This window comes from Esox lucius, chromosome 4, assembly GCF_011004845.1.
Source record: "Esox lucius isolate fEsoLuc1 chromosome 4, fEsoLuc1.pri, whole genome shotgun sequence".
NCBI lineage: Eukaryota > Metazoa > Chordata > Actinopteri > Esociformes > Esocidae > Esox > Esox lucius.
In genome coordinates this window covers 34575988-34598037 of record NC_047572.1, presented here as the reverse complement: position 1 = coordinate 34598037, position 22050 = coordinate 34575988, and the positions used below count along the sequence as shown (strand labels likewise).

At 43.6% G+C, this 22050-nt stretch overlaps 2 protein-coding genes across 2 annotated transcripts; one reads left to right on the top strand and one right to left on the bottom strand.

Moving 5' to 3' along the window:
* Nucleotides 1-444: 444 nt before the first annotated feature.
* Nucleotides 445-16337, bottom strand: sh3bgrl (SH3 domain binding glutamate-rich protein like). The gene is made up of 4 exons (XM_013131271.4): nt 15872-16337; nt 9514-9699; nt 3086-3166; nt 445-1868 (listed from the first exon to the last, which is right to left on the bottom strand). Exons 1-4 carry the CDS (start codon nt 15914-15916, stop codon nt 1827-1829), a joined length of 354 nt encoding a protein of 117 aa, XP_012986725.2. The 5' UTR covers nt 15917-16337; the 3' UTR covers nt 445-1826.
* Nucleotides 16338-17225: 888 nt separating this feature from the next.
* hmgn6 (high mobility group nucleosome binding domain 6) lies at nt 17226-21476 on the top strand. The gene is made up of 6 exons (XM_010866833.4): nt 17226-17360; nt 18325-18351; nt 18550-18579; nt 19534-19587; nt 20301-20420; nt 20704-21476. Exons 1-6 carry the CDS (start codon nt 17346-17348, stop codon nt 20749-20751), a joined length of 294 nt encoding a protein of 97 aa, XP_010865135.1. The 5' UTR covers nt 17226-17345; the 3' UTR covers nt 20752-21476.
* The last annotated feature ends 574 nt before the right edge of the window (nt 21477-22050 follow it).

The following is a 22050-nucleotide window of genomic DNA, read 5'->3' as shown; positions in this document are numbered from 1 at the left end:
CCCAAACTTTACACGATATTCAGGCCCATTCACTTTTACCACATTTTGTTAGAAGACAGCCTCATTCTAAAATTGATTACATTTATTTTTTCCTCTTCAATCTACACACAATACCTCCTTATGACCAATCAAAAACAGAGTTCAGAAATGTTTGCAATTGCATTAAAAAAAAAGGATTTTCCTATTTATAAAAGTATTCAAACCCTTTGTTATTACACTGGAAAATTGATTTCAGGTGCAATGTTCCCCATCCAATGTGACAGAGCTTGAGAGAAACTGCAGAATGGAGGAAATCCCCAAAATACAGGCGACCCAAGGTTGTAGTGTCACATCCCAGACCAAAGGCTCTAACCTCTGGCAAAGGTGCTTCAACAAAGTACTGAGGGAAAGGGTCTGAATACTTAAGTAAATGTGAACATACATGAATAGAAAACAAATCTCAGGTTCTGTAAATCAAGTGTTTATTGTACATAAAAAAGCCTATTGTTTATGGGGAAGTAGAGGAGGAGTGCAGTGATTTATGACAGAATGGGTATCTTTGACAGTATGGATCAAGTTCATAATACAGATCGTTTTGATAATATGGAACATTCTGATAACATGAATAATTTTGATAATATGAATAATTTTGATAATATGAATAATTTTGATAATATGGATAATTTTGATAATATGGAACATTCTGATAATTTGCTGCTATCGATGTTTACAACAACAACAGACTCCCTCTAATTGTTACATATGAATGTACATTTTGGCATATTGTATTTTGTTACATCATGCTTTATCTTTCTTACATTTAATCTGATAGAAAAGAGTCGGATGTCGAAACACAACAGAAATAAATACAACAGGTAACTCATACAAGATCCAGATTAGAATGAGAAGGAAGGCAACATTCTTTTGGTAAACATTCGGTGCTGCTCTGATAATACATACACATTAGGATTCAATCAAAAGCACAAAACTGTCCCTCCATGATTCTGGGATGTTGCCTGCAGAACCAGGCTACTGATCACTGCACTATTTCTACATACAATTGTGGAATTATCAAACTGAGCCATTGTGCAGCAAAAATATGTCAACCAATCGCCCCACATTCAGCGCTTAATATAGTAAAATCAAACCACGTGGCAACAAAAGTTTTTCTGCCCCGTGTATTTTAGAGGAACTGTCCACATACCTTGGCTATTGCCATGCAAAACTGTCATGATTGCCACAGTAAGAACAAGTATTTTAGATATCTGCAGAAACCTTGAGGGGTTAAGGCCGTTTTCCAGACGTGTGTGGAGATCATGTCAGCTCAAGTGCACTTTGCTGCGCCACAACGTGACATTGACTGTTATTCATCCTCTCCTAAAGAACAGGACATTTTCATAATTTTGCTCTAGCCTTGAAATATGTACCATAATTCACTTATGAAGTGCTTGATTGTAAGCTGAATTAGGTGTGAAACCTCTATGATAGATCAAATACCTGGAAAGCCTTGGAAGAGGTTCAAAACCACTGTCCAAGAGGAATCATATTCAGAAAAATAAGACAGAGAGCAGAGAGGCCAGCATGCTCTGCTTCAGTACCTCCTCACACTCAGCTGCTAAGGCATAGCTAAATCATGACACTTATTAAACATCAAACAAACATATAATCAACTTTAAACTACACATCTGGAACAAACAATCAACCTTAACAAAACCCTAACAGTCATGACAGTGTTGATGAATAAGGAATTTGGGGGGGCTCTGGGGTAAGGTCCCTGGGTGGGGTCCCTGGGGTGGGGGGTCCAGTTTGTGCTCTGGCAAGAGGTGGCGTGGTTCAGGCGAGACTGACTACTGCTGCTGCTGCTCCCTCTTGGCTAGAGCTTCTGCCTCCTGGGGGGGTCCAGGGGGGAGAGAGAGGTGTAGAGAGAGAGAGGGGTCGAGAGAGAGAGAGGGGTCAAGAGAGAGAGAGGGGTCAAGAGAGAGAGAGGGGTCGAGAGAGAGAGAGGGGTCGAGAGAGAGAGGGGTCGAGAGAGAGAGAGGTGTCGAGAGAGAGAGGTGTCGAGAGAGAGGGGTCGAGAGAGAGAGAGGGGTCGAGAGAGAGAGGGGTCGAGAGAGAGAGGTGTCGAGAGAGGGGTCGAGAGAGAGAGGTGTCGAGAGAGAGAGAGGGGTCGAGAGAGAGAGGTGTCGAGAGAGAGAGGTGTCGAGAGAGGGGTCGAGAGAGAGAGAGGGGTCGAGAGAGAGAGGGGTCGAGAGAGAGAGAGGGGTCGAGAGAGAGAGAGGGGTCGAGAGAGGTACAGTTTAGAAATTGTATTTATTAGTATAATTAATATTAGGATAATAAATACTTGTCCTGGGGTCTAAACAGAAATAAAATAGATGTTTATAAAGCGTCATTCCTTTAATGTGTGCTGATTCCATCACAGCTTACAGTTTATAGATGTTTATAAAGCGTCATTCCTTTAATGTGTGCTGATTCCATCACAGCTTACAGTTTATAGATGTTTATAAAGCGTCATTCCTTTAATGTGTGCTGATTCCATCACAGTTTACAGTTTATAGATGTTTATAAAGCGTCATTCCTTTAATGTGTGCTGATTCCATCACAGTTTACAGTTTATAGATGTAAAGATCCTTGAATTAAAGCTGACTGTCTGATCATTTACCTCTTAGTTATTGTTTAATTTGTGTGCTTTATTTGATAGACATAGTAGGGAAAGATAAAGTGTTTTTGCTGAAAGAGCAGCAGGTGGGATTAGAACCCCTGCTCCAGCTGGACATGCAGATCTGACAATGAGGTGCACCAAGGCCACAGCCGTTCAGTTTCAAGAAGTCATTCAATTCATGTGATTCAAACAGTTTAACCAAGTGTGTTGCTCTATAGCTTACAATAAAACATTTTGAAGAGACATTGCATGTAGGGTGCAAACCCTCCTGATAAATGACTGGAGAGAAAGAGAATGTTAAAACAGACCTCACAGCATTAACCTAATAAACCAAACCTCCCTGCAGTTCCATTTGTGGCCCAGGGTTGGCATTGCAGAGACACAGGGCGCGGGCACGCCGGGCGCGGGCACGCCGGGCGCGGGCATGCCGGGCGCGGGTCATACCTTAGATCCAGGAGGAGCAGTTAGACCCAGGAAAGCATAGACAGCGTTGTCTTCCCTGGCATCAAAGAACGCCTCATAATTCTACAGGAGACACAAAGTGACAGAGAGCACAGAGACATATATTTCCCTCAGATGAATACAGAAAGATATGAAATCTAATTCAATGTTGAGAAACTCCTTAATGGCCAAATGCAGCAGCAAGATAAGCAACCTGTAGCCTTGAGAAAAGGGCAACCAGCGGAGCCCAAACAATATGTGTAATGGATGAACAGTTCCGTTCTGTACACTACCTTTGAAATACCGGGAAATGGAATGGGACAAAGTACAGCTAAGTCCCTCCACTGATTTCATTGTTCAGAATGGAAGTGTTTATTCCGTTTATACTACAGAATACAAACAAATGTTTTAGTATTTAAATGTTTTATTAATTATTTTGATTAGATGCAAGATGGTTGTTTGTTCCATTTGTTTAAAAAGTTCTATATAAATGTGTTCTATATGTGTTTATTTTTAATTACATTTTATGAATTACATTTATGCTTAGTCATTATTTTTGTTGCTACAGATGTGACCCAGTTGTTTAGTTGCTTAGTCTGCCAAACAACAACAACAAAAACACATCCATAAATGTTAGCATTTATCGCTTTCTAAATGTAGAGGTTTTGCAGCCTTGAAGTCATCATTTGGTGTCCCATTTACAGTGGGGAGAACAAGTATTTGATAAACTGCCGATTTTGCAGGTTTTCCTACTTCCTACTTTCCTACTTACAAAGCATGTAGACGGAATCAAAAAAAAAAATCCAGATAATCACATGGTATGATTTTTAAATAATTAATTTGCATTTTATTGCATGACATAAGTATTTGATCACCTACCAACCAGTAAGAATTCCGGCTCTCACAGACCTATTAGTTTTTCTTTAAGAACCCTCCTGTTCTCCACTCATTACCTGTATTAACTGCACCTGTTTGAACTCGTTACCTGTATAAAAGACACCTGTCCACACACAATCAAACAGACTCCAACCTCTCCACAATGGCCAAGACCAGAGAGCTGTGTAAGGACATCAGGGATATAATTGTAGACCTGCACAAGGCTGGGATGGGCTACAGGACAATAGGCAAGCAGCTTGGTGAGAAGGCAACAACTGTTGGCGCAATTATTAGAAAATGGAAGAAGTTCAAGATGACGGTCAATCTCCCTCGGTCTGGGGCTCCATGCAAGATCTCACCTAGTGGGGCATCAACAAAGGTTTCTGTACCAAATATTAAGTTCTGCATTTCTGATGTATCAAATACTTATGTCATGCAATAAAATACTAATTAATTACTTAAAAATCATACAATGTGATTTTCTGGATTTTAGTTTTAGATTCCGTCACTCACAGTTGAAGAGTAACTATGATGAAAATGACAGACTTCTACATGCTTTGTAAGTGGGAAAACCTGCAAAATCGGCAGTGTATCAAATACTTGTTCTCCCCACTGTATGTGAGAACAATATTCATAGACTTCAGCCCAGCATTCAGCACAGTCATCCCCTCCATAGGCTGGTCAACAAACTCCATGACCTGGGAATCAGCCCCTCTCTCTGCAACTGGACTTTGGACTTAGACTGGGGTCTGTTGGTTATCAGGTTAGACAACTGTTCCTGAACATCCTGAGAACTGGTGTTCCACAAGGCTGTGTGCTGAGCCCCCTCTACCCTGATCCTGATGGGTGGAGGGGGCTCAGCACACCACCTTGTGGATACCACTGTGCAGTAGGTTTCAAAGCCTCGAGAAATCATGGTTTGTTTTCTCCACAGAGAGTAGCTGCTGGCGTTGCATTGGACTGCCGCTTCTCTTCGGAACTGTTTTTTGTACTTGTCTAGTTTATTGTCTTGTTTTACGTCTTCTACCTCTTTTCTGTATGAAGTGAGCTGGGACTTAGCTAGCTATCAGTGTTTCAGCTCTTGTTTAGCTCCTGACCGCGACACTAGCTGAACCTCTGCAATGCTAGAACTAAAATCTGTGCAGAAAACATTTTCCACACCAAGACTGGACTACCACCTCCCAACTGGATTAAGTTACTTGTGGATTTATTTATCAACTCCCTGTGGACTTCCATCATTGGACCTCTCTCCTGCTGTACCAAGCTTGAGGCCCCACCTCCCCAACCCACTGCCTACTCACAGGCTAGCTCCACGGCTTCTCTCCTGAAGGTATTCTCTCTTTGGCTCTTGTTCTGGCATCCTGGTCACCTCCTGGGTGCCACTATTGTGCCCCAGTTATCACTTACATTGATTAAGTTTACACTTTCTCCTTGTATTTGTTGTTCTGGCGAGGTTGTGCTTTTTCTGGGTTTATGTTTGTCGGCCTTGCCACTGGTTGGTGTGAGTTGGCCTGGCCCGGTTGTCTCATCTATGCTATTGCTAACTCATCTACTGCTAACTCATCTTGTCGTCATGTACCTGCCAACTCTGCTCCCCATGCTCCTCCTGACAACACCTACCCCTGGATTACTATGATTCTCTCCTGCAGTTTTAACTTGTAACAATCAATACTCTCCCTTCACCCTGGAAACTATTAACAAACTATAAACTGTCTCCCCCGGGTTATAGCTATCTGTGCAAACACCGCCTCCTTGAATCTAGCTCCTCCCCCTGGTTATAGCTATGTGTGCCAACCCCGCCTCCCTGAATCTAGCTCCTCCCACTGGTTATAGCTATCTGTGCCAACCCCGCCTCGGCCACGGTGGTGGCCTTGCTGTTTTGCACAAATCCATTTATAAAGTAACTCAGCTGTCTCTTCCCCCATTTCTCTCATTTGAATACATCGCTTACAAATCAGCCTGTTCCCTCACCACTATTCTACTTTATCGACCTCTAAAAAACAATGATTAATTTCTTTCGGACCTAGCAGAACTACTCACCATAGCAGTATCACTTTCCTCCCGCCTTCTGCTGGTTGGCGACATGAACATTCTCATTGACTCCTAAAGCTCCAATCCCAGCTCTGATTTCACTGCTGTCCTGGACTGCTTTAATATCACCCAACATGTCAATTTCCCAACCCACATCAAGGGCCACATTCTTGACCTAATTTGCATCATTGCCCTCAACATCACTCACATCTTCCCTTCACTGTTCCTCTTATCTGACCATAAGATCCTGAATTTCTGTTTTTCCTCAAACATACCACACAATACTGAGAAACGACTCATCTCCTTCCACAATATAAAAGCTGTCGACCCCAGACACTCGTGCAGTCTGTTCTGCCCTTCCCCTGGACCTTGCACACCCGAAGACCTCACCAACCAGTTCAATACTACTCTATCTGCTGCCCTCAACTCTATTGCCCCACTTCAAACAAAAAATGTCACCTTCACATCCTCTTCACCCTGGTTTACATCGGAGCTCCATGCCATGAAGCAGGAGGGCTGCCGGCTTGAACATCAAACCAGAACTGGCCTAACTGTTCATGCTGAAGCCTATAAGCTTCCCCTCTCCTTGTACCGAGATGCTCTTCATGCTGCCAGAACCCCTTTCATCTCTGACACCATGAAAACCTCCAACACAAACTCCCGGACTTTGTTCTCCACTATCAACAAACCCATCCTACAACGCAGTGAGCCCTCCAAACCATCCACTGTGCAAACCCCTCCTACAACGCAGTGAGCCCTCCACACCATCCACTATGCAAACCCCTCCTACAACGCAGTGAGCCCTCCAAACCCTCCACTGTGCAAACTCTTCCTACAACGCAGTGAGCCCTCCACACCATCCACTATGCAAACCCCTCCTACAACGCAGTGAGCCCTCCACACCATCCACTATGCAAACCCCTCCTACAACGCAGTGAGCCCTCCAAACCATCCACTGTGCAAACTCTTCCTACAACGCAGTGAGCCCTCCACACCATCCACTGTGCTCGCAAACTCTTTTCTTCAGTTCTTTAAGGACAAGATTACTCACATTAATGCTTCATTGGTAAACCATTTCCCCCAGTTCCTTCTTCCACTGTCAACTACCTACCCTCTCCTGTTTTACAAACCCTCCTGAGCACCTTCACCCTAGTCAACTCACCATTTATCACTAAACTTGTTTTATCTTCAAAAAGAAAAACCTGCTCCCTGGATCCCCTTCCTGCCACTCTCATTAAGGCCTGCCTTCCTGCTCTCTGTCCATACATCCGACCACTTCACAGTACTGAAACTGCCCTCCTCAAAGTTGTTAATGACTTTCTTGTCTCTGCTGATGCTGGCGGCCTCAACATCCTTATCCTGCTTGACCTGAGTGCTGCCTTTGACACAGTCAATCACCAGATCCTCCTCACAGGCTCAAAGACTTGGGTGTTGAGGGAGCCGCACTTTCCTGGCTACACTCATACCTCACCAACCGTACTCACAACATTTCGGTCCATGGTTATAAGTCTGACTCAGCTGTCGTCACACAGGATGTCCCCCAGGGTTCCGTTCTTGGGCCCCTGCTCTACATCCACCCCCTTGGTCAGATCCTCCGTCACCTTAAACTGGACTTCCACTGCTACGCCGATGAACCTTAGATCTATTTCAGCACTAAATCTCTCACCAACCCTCCTCTGTCTCATATTGAAACTTGCCAGGCAACAATAAAAACCTGGCTGCAGCAGAACTTCCTCAAGCTTAACGGTGACAAAACTGAACTTCTACTACTTGGTATAAAATCCACACTAACACTAACCAAAGCCAGCACCTTCACCCTCACTATTGATGACTCTGTTGTATCTCCATCCCCTCATGCACGCAACCTCTGTGTCATACTGGACTCCTCACTCAGCTTCCAACAACACATAAAACAGACAAAAATCTTCATTCTTCCAACTCTGCAATATTACCAAGTTACAGTCTTCCCTGTCCCGCACTGCTACTGAAACCCTAATATATGCATTCATAACCTCCCGCACTGCTACTGAAACCCTAATACATGCATTCATAACCTCCCGCACTGCCGCTGAAACCCTAATACATGCATTCATTTCTGCCCGTCTTGACTATTACAATTCTCTAATTTAACACTTCATCTCTCCATAAACTCCAATGTATTGTAAAGCGTCTTTGGGTCTTTGAAAAGCGCTATATACATTTTTGGTTTTATTATTATTACCATCGTCAAGTTCGCCGACAACACCACGGTGGTAGGCCTGATCAGTGATGAGTAAGCCTACAGGGAGGTCAGGTTCCTGGCGTCATGGTGTGCTGACAACAACCTGGCCCTCAACGCAAAGAAAAACAAGGAGCTCATTGTGGATTACATGATGTCTGAAGGCTGCAATCAAGCCCCAGTTCTCATGGATGGCACTGAGGTGGAGTGTGTCCAGCTTCAAATTACTGCGTGTCCACATCTGAGGACCTCTCCTGGACCCTCAACATCTCAGCTCTGGTCAAAAAGGCGCAGCAGCTCCTGTACTTTTTGAGGAGGCTTAAGCCTGCCAGTCCTCCAAGATCCTTATGAACATTTACCGCTGCACAATCAAGAGCATTGTGACTAACAGTGTCACAATTGGGTTTAGCAGTTGCTCAGTGTCCAACCGGAAGGCCCTGCAATGAGTTGTGAAAACCGCCCAGCACATCACTGGTGCCCAGCTTCCTGCCATCTTAAACCTCCAGCACATCACTGGTGCCCAGCTTCCTGCCATCTTAGACCTCCAGTGTAAACAGTGTCTGCACAGGGCGCGCAGGATCATCAAGGATCCTTCACATCCAGGCCACAAATTGTTTGCCCTCCTACCATCAGGCAGGTGGTACAGTTTTCTTCGTTCACACAACAGCAGGCTCAGAAACAGCTTCTTCTCAGCTACTGTAACCCTGCTGAACTCTGACTCTGAAAACTCTGTGACCCATCACTAACCATAACCCCCCCGCCTACCAGGGACCTTGTTGCACTAATCCCTTACGTTTTTGACAATCTAAATTATGTATTGCACTTTTCTAACTAATCTCATTAATTCTCAATGGTGTTTCAGTAAAAAGTTGGATGCATTTTCTACCAGACCTCTCAGTCTTTTCAGAAGTGGTTGGGAACAAGGTTCTTCATAAAACAATGCTACTATTAGTTAATTCAACATACAAGTGGATTACAATTCAACATCCATGCAATGACACCTGTGTGTGTCTCTGTCTCACCCCGCGGTATCTGTCCTGTGTGTCTCTCTGTCTCACCCCGCGGTATCTGTCCTGTGTGTCTCTCTGTCTCACCCCGCGGTATCTGTCCTGTGTGTCTCTCTGTCTCACCCCGCGGTATCTGTCCTGTGTGTCTCTCTGTCTCACCCCGCGGTATCTGTCCTGTGTGTCTCTCTGTCTCACCCCGCAGTATCTGTCCTGTGTGTCTCTCTGTCTCACCCCGCAGTATCTGTCCTGTGTGTATCTGTCTCACCCCGCAGTATTTGTCCTGTGTGTATCTGTCTCACCCCGCAGTATTTGTCCTGGTTGAAGATTTGAGGTGGTAGAGGGTTGCCAGCGGCGGGACGAGCCTCCTCCGGAACATTCTCTCTCATCCACTTCCTGTTTTCCTCATTGGCTGCAATATCACACTCCTCAAACTCAATCTTATTGGCTGACAGGAAGCCCATCACATCTTGTTGCTGCTTCTTTATCTGGGGTGAGGGAGTGGGAGAGGAAGGAGAGGTTTATTTCAGTGTAATATATTAATGTAGAGTCTGACACAAACATTGTTTTTCTGATACTGTTCATTGAGGAAGTAACTTAGTTCTGTGAGGAACTAGCACTATATCATAAATAGACAGACCCTAAACCAGACACCCTAAACCCCAGACACCCTCAGCCCCTAAACCCCAGACACCCTCAGGCCCTAAATCAGCAAGTTATCGTGGAAGTTGATACACCTAGGAGATCTGCTGAACTCCTAACAACAGAAAACACAGATAGAACCGAAGCTGCATTGTCTGGCCAGGTGGACGAGGTGACTGGTCTATAGCCGTCTGACCAAGCGGACGAGGTGACTGGTCTATAGCCATCTGACCAAGTGGATGGGGTGACTGGTCTATAGCCGTCTGACCAAGTGGATGAGGTGACTGGTCTATAGCCGTCTGACCAAGTGGATGAGGTGACTGGTCTATAGCCGCCTGACCAAGTGGACGAGGTGACTGGTCTATAGCCGCCTGACCAAGTGGACGAGGTGACTGGTCTATAGCCGCCTGACCAAGTGGATGAGGTGACTGGTCTATAGCCGTCTGACCAAGTGGATGAGGTGACTGGTCTATAGCCGTCTGACCAAGTGGATGAGGTGACTGGTCTATAGCCGTCTGACCAAGTGGACGAGGTGACTGGTCTATAGCCGCCTGACCAAGTGGACGAGGTGACTGGTCTATAGCCGCCTGACCAAGTGGACGAGGTGACTGGTCTATAGCCGCCTGACCAAGTGGACGAGGTGACTGGTCTTTAGCCGTCTGACCAAGGGGACGAGGTGACTGGTCTATAGCCGTCTGACCAAGTGGACGAGGTGACTGGTCTATAGCCGTCTGACCAAGTGGACGAGGTGACTAGACTATAGTCGTCTAACCAGGTATCTGAGGCAGGATGGGCTATCAAAGCAACCCAGGTGCAGTACAATTTAGAGGGGACCAGGAAGCAAGGATGGTCCAATAAGGAATCAGGAAATACTGGGTGGTAGGGAACCATTCAGTTGGTCACATAAACAACCTGAGGCCGCTCCTACACACACTGATATACACCCTCAGTTATACAGCGTCCACATGTAATAAAGTTTTATTGACAATGAAACAATGACATCATACCAGTCGTTCTGTCTGTTAACTGACTAAGCTACATTAAAGGTGAAGTTTACATTGTTTTTAAGTATCTGCAAATATGATGGATGCCACCCACCTCCACAAGCACCCACACGTGCACGCACGCACACACTTTAGAACATGCTTAGGGAAGTGATTTTCTTGCATTCTAGAAAATGTCTTGTAAACACTCAGCAAAGTGTTACAACTCAATGTCTCACTAATGAAAAAATGTTATAAATACATGTACATAAATAAATTGGGTGAATTTCCCTTTTAACAGCTTTGCTGTTTAAATCATGACATGCCAGGTCAACTTAAAGAACTGAGACAGAACTATGTCAGAGAGAGTGCAGGTGGACCTGTGGAACTACAACTACCATCTACAACCACAGAGCATGCTGGAACAAATCTGTAAAGAAGTGACACCAAACTCTCCTCCCCACTAATCATAAACAGAGGTCTATTGTCCAGGAGCCAAACTAAATTAGTTTAGAGGAAAACCTGGCCAAACTCCATCTGTCCTCGACACTAATTGCAGAAGTAGACCCTCCCGTCCTTCTTCACACTCCTTTCCTAGTTTCTCTCCATCCAGTTCCCTCAGACCAACAGTAATGACATAGTATTGTGTGTTTGTCTGTGTGGTGATACAAAATTCCATAATCTGGCTGTTTGTGTGGAATGCTGACAGCACAGATTTAGTACATTAGCCCCTACACTAGATGCTACACCCTAGCCCCTACACACTAGATGCTACACCCTAGCCCCTACACACTAGATGCTACACCCTAGCCCCTACACTGTAGATGCTACACCCTAGCCCCTACACTGTAGATGCTACACCCTAGCCCCTACACTGTAGAGACAACACCCTAGCCCCTACACTGTAGAGACAACACCCTAGCCCCTACACTGTAGAGACAACACCCTAGCCCCTACACTGTAGAGACAACACCCTAGCCCCTACACTGTAGAGACAACACCCTAGCCCCTACACTGTAGAGACAACACCCTAGCCCCTACACTGTAGAGACAACACCCTAGCCCCTACACTGTAGAGACAACACCCTAGCCCCTACACTGTAGAGACAACACCCTAGCCCCTACACTGTAGAGACAACACCCTAGCCCCTACACTGTAGAGACAACACCCTAGCCCCTACACTGTAGAGACAACACCCTAGCCCCTACACTGTAGAGACAAGTGAGCAAAACACAGACAGCAAAGATGTGGATGCCCTGTTTCCTTATTCATTCAGCCACTTACACATGTAGTGTAACTCAGCTGTTTTAGGACCCTTATAGTATTAATAATAATAACAACAATAATAATAATGTGTAGATGAGAAATTCACATTCTGGGTTCGAGTCAAAGGTTTCCTCTGTAGCAGCATTCCACTGGCCGACTGTAAACAAACTCTGACCATCTGGATTATTTCTAAACTCTCCCTCTCACCCCTTCCCTCGCTCCCACCCTTTTCTTCTCTCCCCCCTTCTCTGCCTCTCCCTTTCTCTCTCTACCTCTTTTTCAATCTCTCCCCTTCTCATTCTCTCCCCCTCTTCAAAACATTAAGATCTGTGATCACTTCCGGCCCAAACCCCTGGGAGGGGGACTGAACATTCCACTCTCTTTCTGCTCTCCTCTTCACTCAATGTGTCCAACCACTCCTCTCCCTCCCGGCACACTGAGTGTCCTATTGTCTGGTAAATGACATTACAGTGCTGTCAGGTTTAGGGCAGCTTGGGCAGTTTAAAGTCTGTTATCAGTCTGTTGGCTGGGAATCCAACTGGGTGTGATTCAAATATCTCCTGATAAGAAATATTAACTAACCAATACTGACCAGACAAGACAGACACACTGCTGACATGTCAACAGACACACTACTAACTTGTTATTCAGTCAGACAGTCAGCTATTCAGTTAACCAGTCAGCCTGTTAATCAGTTAGTGAACCAACAAGTCAGTTAAGGTAGAAACAAACCAGTCCATAATGAAATCTGAGATTTTAACATGGACAGAATCAAGGGATTGAGACATTGAAACAGAATTCACAATATTTCAAAACATATTGGAATTAGTAGGGAATCAACAAAACATACTGTAAATTAAATGATATACCCATAAAACAGTAACATATTGCATAAGTGGTCTGTATTTTTGCAACTTTCTGAAGAGGCAACAGGGCCTAAATCTGTGCTGTGTGTAGCCGTTAGCAATTAGGTTAATCCAAACATTCTTGTTGGTAGATACAAACCTTCTGAATTAAAATGTCAACTACTTAGTAGCTAATACATACCTGGCAGAATGACCTGCTAATAATAGTTTTCAATCTAGAGATTATTTGATACTGCTAAACAAAACCAGCTTGCTATGTATGAACTTGAATTAAAGAGTAACGATAAACAAACATTAAAAATTACTCAGATTTCTCTGGCCTTATAAATTGTCTCATGATCTGTTTTAAGCTGTCCAGAGGGAAACCACCACCCAATTGGAGATAGCCAAAATGCACCTGAAGGACTCTGACACCATAAGAAACAAGATGAACTGGTCTTAGGAAACCAGGCACCTTAAATCACCTGGACAGTACCATTCCTAAAATGGCAGCAACATGCTGTGGGGCTGTTTTTCAATGGCAGGGAGTAGGAGACTAGTTACGATATAAAGATAGAAATAAAAGTCCTAAGCACACTGGAGAATGTAAAGGCCAGGGAGAAGGTTCACCTTCCAACAGTACAATGGCCCTCATTTATCAAAAGTACGTACACCAAATTTCCAGCGTACACCTGGCGTACACCCAAAACCACGGTGACTTTGAGATTTATCAATATGGACGTTGGCGTACAGCACTCTCAAATCCTACGCCAGCTCAGGAGGTGGTGTACGCACGTTTTGAGTTAGTGCGGAAATGCGCATGTTGAGTTATATGTTCTCATCATTTATGTTATATTATGTTGTTTAATTATGATACTGACTGTTGTATACCCAAAATTGTGCAAGAGTTAATTGTGCGCATGTGTGAAGAGACGGGACTTTTATTTTGACCTGTCTCAAGTAAAAAATGTGTAGTATACTCAGCCCCTGCTGCTGTTCCCTCGTGCACTGGTGTTATTCTAATGACGATCGTTTTCAGCCGCGGCATTTATCAAGGGAAGGTATTGCGTACACCTGGATTTTAAAGGTACGCACAGTTTCATAAATCAGGCGATGAGAGGAGTGTAAGCAAAATCTTACGCCAACATATACGCCCGTTTCTACGCAATAATGATAAATGAGGGCCAATGACCCTAAACACACAGCCAGGACAACACAGGAGTGGCTTCAGGACAAGTATGTGAATGTCTTTGAGTGGCCCAGCCAGAGCCCAGACTTGAAACCAATTGAACAACTCTGGACAGACCTGAAAAAGCGATGTTCCCCATCCAACCTGACAGTGCTTGAGAGGATATCCAGAGAGAAATGGGAGAAACCAACACAAATATAATTTTTGTAAATACCTTGTGTTTTGGCATGCTAGATTTCAACAAGCCCATTAAGGGCTTGAGTGCCCAATGACCCACTGCCCACCAACAATGAACTGATAACTCCAGTTATGATTCAACCAACAGGCCTCATGTTCAGAAGAGGAGGCTATTGCTGCAATGTTTTCCACTTCTAAATGTGTGGTGTGAATTTGTTATACAGTTATAACCACTAGACACACAAAACAGTATAATTACATTGACTTGCATAATCACTGCGTGTGATCAGCATATAGTTTGGGAACTGCAGAGCATTTCTAAAAAATAAATTATTCACAAATTGCACAGCACTAACAAGGCCATTGACAGGTTTTCCCTAGCATATGATCTGTGTGTATCACTGAAGACAAGAGTTCAGTTCAGTACAGTAGAGCTCAGTACAGTACCGTAGAAACAGGTAAGGTACAGTAGAACGGGGTACAGTATGCTACATTAGGCTAGACTTGAGCACAGTACAGAGTTCAGTACAGTACATTAGACAAGAGATCAGTTCAGCACTAAACAGTAGGAGGGGGTTCAGTACAACAGACTAGGGTTCAGTACAACAGACTAGGGTTCAGTACAACAGACTAGGGTTCAGTACAGTAGTCTACAGTTCAGTACAGTGTCTACAGTTCAGTTCCATGTTTCTCCAAGGTCCTCTGATGCTGTGCTTCCTGTAATTAGATTATTTATTCACTCAAATGAAAGACCAACAAAGCAGATAATAAACAGTAAAGAAAAAACAGAGCAGCTAAAATACATGGTACAGGTGCAATGGGTTTGTAAATCCAAACAGGCTAATATAGAAAAACACCTACTAGCCAGCTGTACTGCATACAGTAAAAAAAAAATTCAGATGACTGAGATGAGTTATACATGATTTTTGTTTCTGTGATTCAGTTACTTCTGCATGAGGATACTGGTTACAGTCAAATAGCCAGAACCAGTCATCCAGACCCAGTCCTACATTCAGAACCACTCAGTGCCAGACAGGAAGTCTAAGAGGAGCTGTGGGGCAACCAGGGTATTTGGTCCGCTAGCTGTATATCTGCTGTCTGTCTCTACAGTGTCTCCCTCTCTCTCTGCTGTCTGTCTGTGTGTAATCTCTCTCTGCTGTCTATCTACTCTATGCTGGCTGTCTCTCTGTGGTCAGTGTTGGTTTCCTGCAGTCTGTGTCAGGAAGTGAAAAGTTTAACTGTCAGAGTCATGTCAGACAGCATTTTGGGGACGTTGATAACCCTAATGAGGACTACATTCCCTAATGTCCTGTTGTCACTGCATGCTATCGGCTGTAACACATGGATCATTTTGAGACGATACAAAGGGAGCCACTTCAGTTCAAACTGTGTTCGCAAACAGGGAATAACTCTGGCGGTATTGCTTTCCTGTAGCCTGCCACGCTCCAAAAGTAGTACACCTTAATTCTTCCAATCATAATCATAACCATCAGCATAACACACAACCCCTGCAGAATCGTTCTAAAACAGTACGATAGTAGTTTGTTGTGTTCTTACCGAGGTGGAGCCAGAGGAAGATGCTATGTACACTTTAATCACCATGTTTGAGTGTGTTGTCGCGGAAGCTCCAGTCAAATCGAGTAAAGAACCGATTAATCACAAAATAACTTCCTCTCTTCTGAGTCCGGTCCTTGCGGTGCAGATTGTCTCCTACCCTCAACGATGCACCAATAATGCTTCCTCCGCCCCTCATATCCTTACCCGCCCCTTTTCTCTCCGTCTGTATTTCTTCGTCTTTTCCTTTATTTTCACTCCCTCCCTCACTTGCTCGCTGAATCACCGTCATTTGAACATTAGCACAAAGTTGAACACGGATTGGCCTTACCTCCGTAACTAGTAAAGGCGTAGTCGAGAACATAAAAAGTATACCAATGTAACTTTCAAGATACGTTCTAGAACAGTCATTGTGATGTTGGTCGTCTGATCATTTTGTCATTTTGAAATATCGACAATGTATCTCAGTAATCAGCACGTCAGATTCCATTAGAATGTCGCCATCATCAGTTACCAGTGGTTATGCTGTCATACCAGGTCAGGGTCAAAAGGGGTCTCAGCACACCCTCCGGTGGCCGACTTGTAACATTGCACCAGAACTAATGTACATCACCCCATTTCTGGATTTTACTTTAGTTAAATTATAACTAAATTAACAAACAGATTCTCAGAAATGAACGCCAGTCAAGTATATTGAAACAAATTATTGTGTCCTATCTCTCTAGTGTTGTCAGGCTAGATATAGGAAGTCTGATGATTTTTCAATTGAGGTTTGTTATTTGTCCTGAGCCGCTAGGGGCGCAGTGAGACCAGCCCATTCATTCACTTTGGGGTTTGTAGCCACCTACAGGCGTTCGCTGAAGCGACGCATGCCTTCCCTCCTCAGATGAATTTAGAAAAGCCGACAAACAAAAATGTGTCGAGCAAGAAGGGCGCCATGTTGGCCAAAACCTCGAAGTCAAATGTTGAAGATTTTTCACCTAATTTTGTGCGGAATTTAAAATGGTGGTATAAAGACTGTCGTTCCTAGATGACAGGAATGGAGAGGGAGATTATTTCCTCTGAGTTCCAACGAAATAAGACACTATAAAAATAAACGGGACTCCTGGTCCCTTTTAAATAATTGTTTCTGTTCGTAGGGGCACGTAGTCAAGCCCATTCTTTCATGGTGGTTTTTTCCCTTTCACCAAGGCTCCTTCCCTCCCTTTGCTAGAAGCACTTCGCGCGTAAAGAACATGACCGGTTCCCAAATTTGCAGTGTTCTGCAGCTGCGAATGGCGATCCTTGATTGGCGGAAGGCACATCAATCATTCGTTTAGCCGCACCCCTCCCCCCATTCAGCCAGTCGGGTGGCTGTTCCTGTGTGTTTACTACACTGGCCAGGCAGCAGTACAGACACTCGGCTTCTCATGCACCCAACTCACAACAGCTAAACACTTTTTAGTTCAATTTGAAAGAGAACCTTCAAGAATTCAACATGCCCAAGAGAAAGGTACGTAATTTAGTGATTATTTAAAAATGATTGTGATATAAGAAAAACGCACAGCAATTGATACCTTGCAAATGAATGTGGAGAGCCATCCCCTCTCCAATGATTACTTAATTATAAACCTATTTCTCCGGAGAATTTACGGTATTTATTTTTAGGGTATTTTGTAAAAATAATTAGTATTTTTTGTGTGTTTAAATTAATATTTTTCTTGTGGCTTTCGGGGTTTAAAAGCTGTTTTCCCCGGCAGCCGCTGTCCTTTGGGAAGCCAGAAGTCTCTATGTCTCCATGTAGCTAGTTAAAGCACAACCAGCAGCCATGCTTTGCAGGCTGAGTCTTCCTCTCTTCTCCGACCTACCGAACAGAAACGCTTCAGTTAACGCCATTTTTCCAGTAATCTGCCCAATATGCCATCGAAAATTCACCTTAGTGTCTCTAGTTTTATTTCTGATCGCTAAAATACGAAATCATTGTCTTATTTCGATAAAAATGTATATTTTTTCTCTTTGTTCGTGGTCCCAGATGGCTGCAATGTCGTGTCTGTACCGTGGGGTGGCGCTGCAGAGACTCCTCCCCCTCGCTTATCCCCTCCCGCGCGAGTTTTCAAATCCTGCTCGAGCTCAGAGAAAGAAGAGAGAGATGGAGAGAGTAGAGAAAGAGAGAGAGAGCTTCCTAGGGACCCCAAATACCAGTGTTAATGCTCCAAAAACCTAACAACCGATAATAAAACCCAGATAATACATCAAAATTAAATCCAGTGGGTCTTAAACACATTTATTTTAACATTATCTGACACATTTTTACTTTTTTCTTGCAATTGAAAAGTTATCTGGGGTCTTTCTCAACTGTTCAGAAATATGTAATTTGAGCTGCTGTAGATTGTTTTCTGCGCTTATAGAGACAAATAAAGGGTTGTTGTTATGACAAAAGTTGTTTATCTATTTTTGTTTGTGTTTTTCATCCACAGGGAGCAGCTGGTGAAGCCAAGGAGGAGGTGAGACCGAGGCAGACTCAACCTTGTCTCTACAACAACAACTAAATGCTAAAAAATTATATTTAATTGGTTAAAACTAGTTTAATTAACTTAATTTCAACACAGTCTGTGGCACTGTTTGAGAGTTTGTATCACTGTGTGTGTATGTAGTTGTCATTTTGTTTGCTGACTTCTTTTTTCCTTCTCTTCCTGTTACAGCCTCAGAGAAGATCTGCCCGGTTATCAGCGGTGAGACCAGCACCCACATGATTACGAAACACTACTCATAATATACGTTATGACACACATATTACTTGTTTACCAGTTTATAACATGCTACAACCTGTATACAAGTTTAACAAATCACATAACCTCTGTACCCATATATAGCACATAATGCAACCTCTATACCAGTTCAACACCTCATACAACTTCTGTTTCTGTTATAACACGTCATACAACATTTTTATCACTTTATAACATTTAACTCAACCTCTATACCAGTTCAACACGTCAAACAACTTCTGTTTCTGTTATAACATGTCATACAACATTTGTATCACTTTATAACATTTAATACAACCTCTATACCAGTTAAACACATCCTACAATATTTATGTCACTTATTATCATTTAATTCAACCTCTATACCATTTTAACACATCGTACAACCTCTGTTTCTGTTATAATACATTATACAACCTCTGTATGAGTTAAACACATAAAACAACCCCCAGAACACTTTCATGTAGCTTATATATCTGTTTAAAAAATAATAAAACAACCCGTATACCCTCTTATATCACTTCATACAACCTTTATACTAGCTTATCCCATCATACAACTTCTGTTTCTGTTATAACACATCATAAAACATCTATACCAGTTTATAACACTAGCCAACCTGTATAGAAGCTTAAAACACACCCTCACCATCTGTATACAAGCTTATAACTCATCATACAACCTGTATGGTGTAGATGAATGCCTCATAAAACTGAACTTGCTGTAAACACTTCACTTAGACAGTTACATGTCTTAGTGAAGTGTTTACATACCAGCTATGAACATGTTCATCACCCATGCAACCACATAGTAAAGTCACAATGAAGCGATAGCTCGTATTGCTCAGTAGATCAAGGAATGATCAGTGGATCAAGAACATAAAGTATGAGACTGATAATCACTGTCCTGCATCAACAGAAACCAGCCCCAGCAAAGGCTGAGCCTAAGGCCAAGAAGGAGAAACCAGCAAAGGTAATAGAACAGAACTGCCAGGGTTACAGGTAACCTAACAGAACTGCCAGGGTTTCAGGTAACCTAACAGAACTGCCAGGGTTACAGGTAACCTAACAGAACTGCCAGGGTTACACGTAACCTAACAGAACTGCCAGGGTTACACGTAACCTAACAGAACTGCCAGGGTTACACGTAACCTAACAGAACTGCCAGGGTTACACGTAACCTAACAGAACTGCCAGGGTTACACGTAACCTAACAGAACTGCCAGGGTTACACGTAACCTAACAGAACTGCCAGGGTTACACGTAACCTAACAGAACTGCCAGGGTTACACGTAACCTAACAGAACTGCCAGGGTTACACGTAACCTAACAGAACTACTAATTACAGTAATGCATAGCTTAACAAAAACGTAATACAACTGGACTCCAAACCCCAGAAGCATCACACAACAGGACTACCGCTGTCCTAGTTCAATCACCCTCACCTCTTTAGAAATAGAACACATTTCCAATCTGGCCTTTAATCCTCTCTGCTTCCCTTGAAACTATTTCCAAAGTTCAAAACTATTACCTTGACTGAAGGTTCTCAGTCAAGGTACCTGGTAAAATAAGGGCAAACTAAACATCTAATGAAATAAAGTAGTCCAGGTACCATCCAGAAAGAGAAAGTTGTCTGTCATCCTTTCCAGAAAGAGGTGGTTGTCTAATATCTGTCATCCTCTTCAGAAAGAGAAGGTTGTCAACGATAAGAAAGAGGACAAGAAGACCAAGAAGGCGAAGGAGAACGCAGAAGCCGAGGCTGCAGAGGAAAACCACTCTGAGAACGGAGACGCCAAGACCAACGAGGTACGAGCGGACGTAAGATGTCATGAACATCTATAGAGATGTTTTGAGGGACATAGAACCTGAGACCACCCAGGTGGAGACAGACAGAAGACTGTAGAGGACATGAGTATGTTAGAGACAGAAGACAGTAAGATGGAGCTTCATAACGTAGGACATAAGGGAGAGATAAAGTTATCTAAGCTGTTTGTTGGCTTGATGAGCTGCTGTTAAAGATAAGACACAACCAGGAAGGACTGTCTATGTTCTACTGACCTGACCTCTGACCTGACCTCTGCCCCTACAGGTGGAGGAGGCTCCCGAAGCTGAGAAGGAGGAAGCCAAGTCTGAGTAGCAACACTGCCGACCCCTCACCTCTGACCCCTAGCCCCCAACCCAGCCCCAGTGTCCATGGTTTCCCTCCGAGGCATATTGTTAACAGAGGAATATTTTTATCAGTGATTTTATAAGTACCCTATCTACTGTCCTATCTACTGTCCGTACAGATTTTTAGCACAAAGCAAAGCTGATTAATATGATGCAGAGCTGCAGTAGTCGTATCAACAAAGTGATGATGAACACACTAAAGTCTTTTTTAAACGGCATTTCATGATTGTTGATGGCTTGATTTGTGTAGGGAGTAAAGCGTCTTGGCCAGAAGGCAGCGTTGGGAGTGCTTCTGTTCCTGTGTGTTCCCTCCTCCCCCATGGTTGGTTCTTCTACTGTTCTTATACCGTAGTCCTGGTTTATTAGCGGTTCTCCCTGATGTTCTGTTTGGATCCTGTCTGTTATGTGCAGTGAATTCCCTGGCTTTGTCTTCTTGTTCCTGTTTTTACATTAAACATGTTGTAAGCGTGTTGTCCAATAAGAGGAAGATGATCATGAGAGACATTCCAGGCACAGTGACAAGCGTGTCTCGTCGATGCAACAGTGGTGTTTGACCACCCTCCATCTTGCTGGTTTTCTAAACACACATTGTGTTTTTTTTAGAGGAATTGCAGTAGTCCGTTCGTCTGTGTTTGTCCTCTGGTGTCCTGGAAGTCTCCAATAAAACGACCTGGGATTTTTCCTCCAAACGTATTGGTTGCCTCTTTTTTATTTGGTAGTGTGGTGTTTTCTGTGTGAAGGCTGTTGTTGGTCACCCTGTGAAAATATCCCCTAGTTATCTGAAAAACAACGCATAAAGTTTTCTACTTCGGTCCTGGGTGACCAAAATGTTTTACCCTGCTAATAAAGGACGGATTTGGTCCTGGAACACAATTAACAACCTGGTAGAAACAGTAACAAGAAGCTTTTTCCAGTTCTGCAGGGTGGTCTAATGACCCTTTATCCCCTGGAAGTCTCATCCACTGGCCTTGTAATAAGGTGGAAGCCCTAACTGGTTATTCATGCCTTTACTCCTCTGGGAGAAGTCTCACTGATGGAGAACAACCTCAAGGTCGCTATGGCCCTTGTGCAGATCTTAGTGGGTTTCACAGTTGTAAACAATCTTGGCCATTGAATAGTGTAGGGTTAAGTCACCCAATTCCCTTTACCAATCAAACTCAGGTTTCCACACGTGCATGGGGTGGTGTGCAGCTGAATTCTAATGTTTAGTTGTTTGTGTGTGGGTGACAAGGCTGGTCCCTGACCTACTCCATACATTCATGTTGTG

What these genes read in the sequence shown, in the direction of transcription:
- hmgn6 (XM_010866833.4), top strand. An exon ending in GATCTGCCCGGTTATCAGCG is followed by an intron (nt 18,580 to 19,533) that starts GTGAGACCAGCA and finishes CTGCATCAACAG; the next exon opens with AAACCAGCCCCAGCAAAGGC. An exon ending in GAGACGCCAAGACCAACGAG is followed by an intron (nt 20,421 to 20,703) that starts GTACGAGCGGAC and finishes CTGCCCCTACAG; the next exon opens with GTGGAGGAGGCTCCCGAAGC.
- sh3bgrl (XM_013131271.4), bottom strand. Translation starts at nt 15,916, where the DNA reads ATGGTGATTAAAGTGTACATAGCATCTTCCTCTGGCTCCACCTCG. An exon ending in CTTCCTCTGGCTCCACCTCG is followed by an intron (nt 9,700 to 15,871) that starts GTAAGAACACAA and finishes CCCTCACCCCAG; the next exon opens with ATAAAGAAGCAGCAACAAGA. An exon ending in ACCAGGACAAATACTGCGGG is followed by an intron (nt 3,167 to 9,513) that starts GTGAGACAGATA and finishes TGTCTCCTGTAG; the next exon opens with AATTATGAGGCGTTCTTTGA.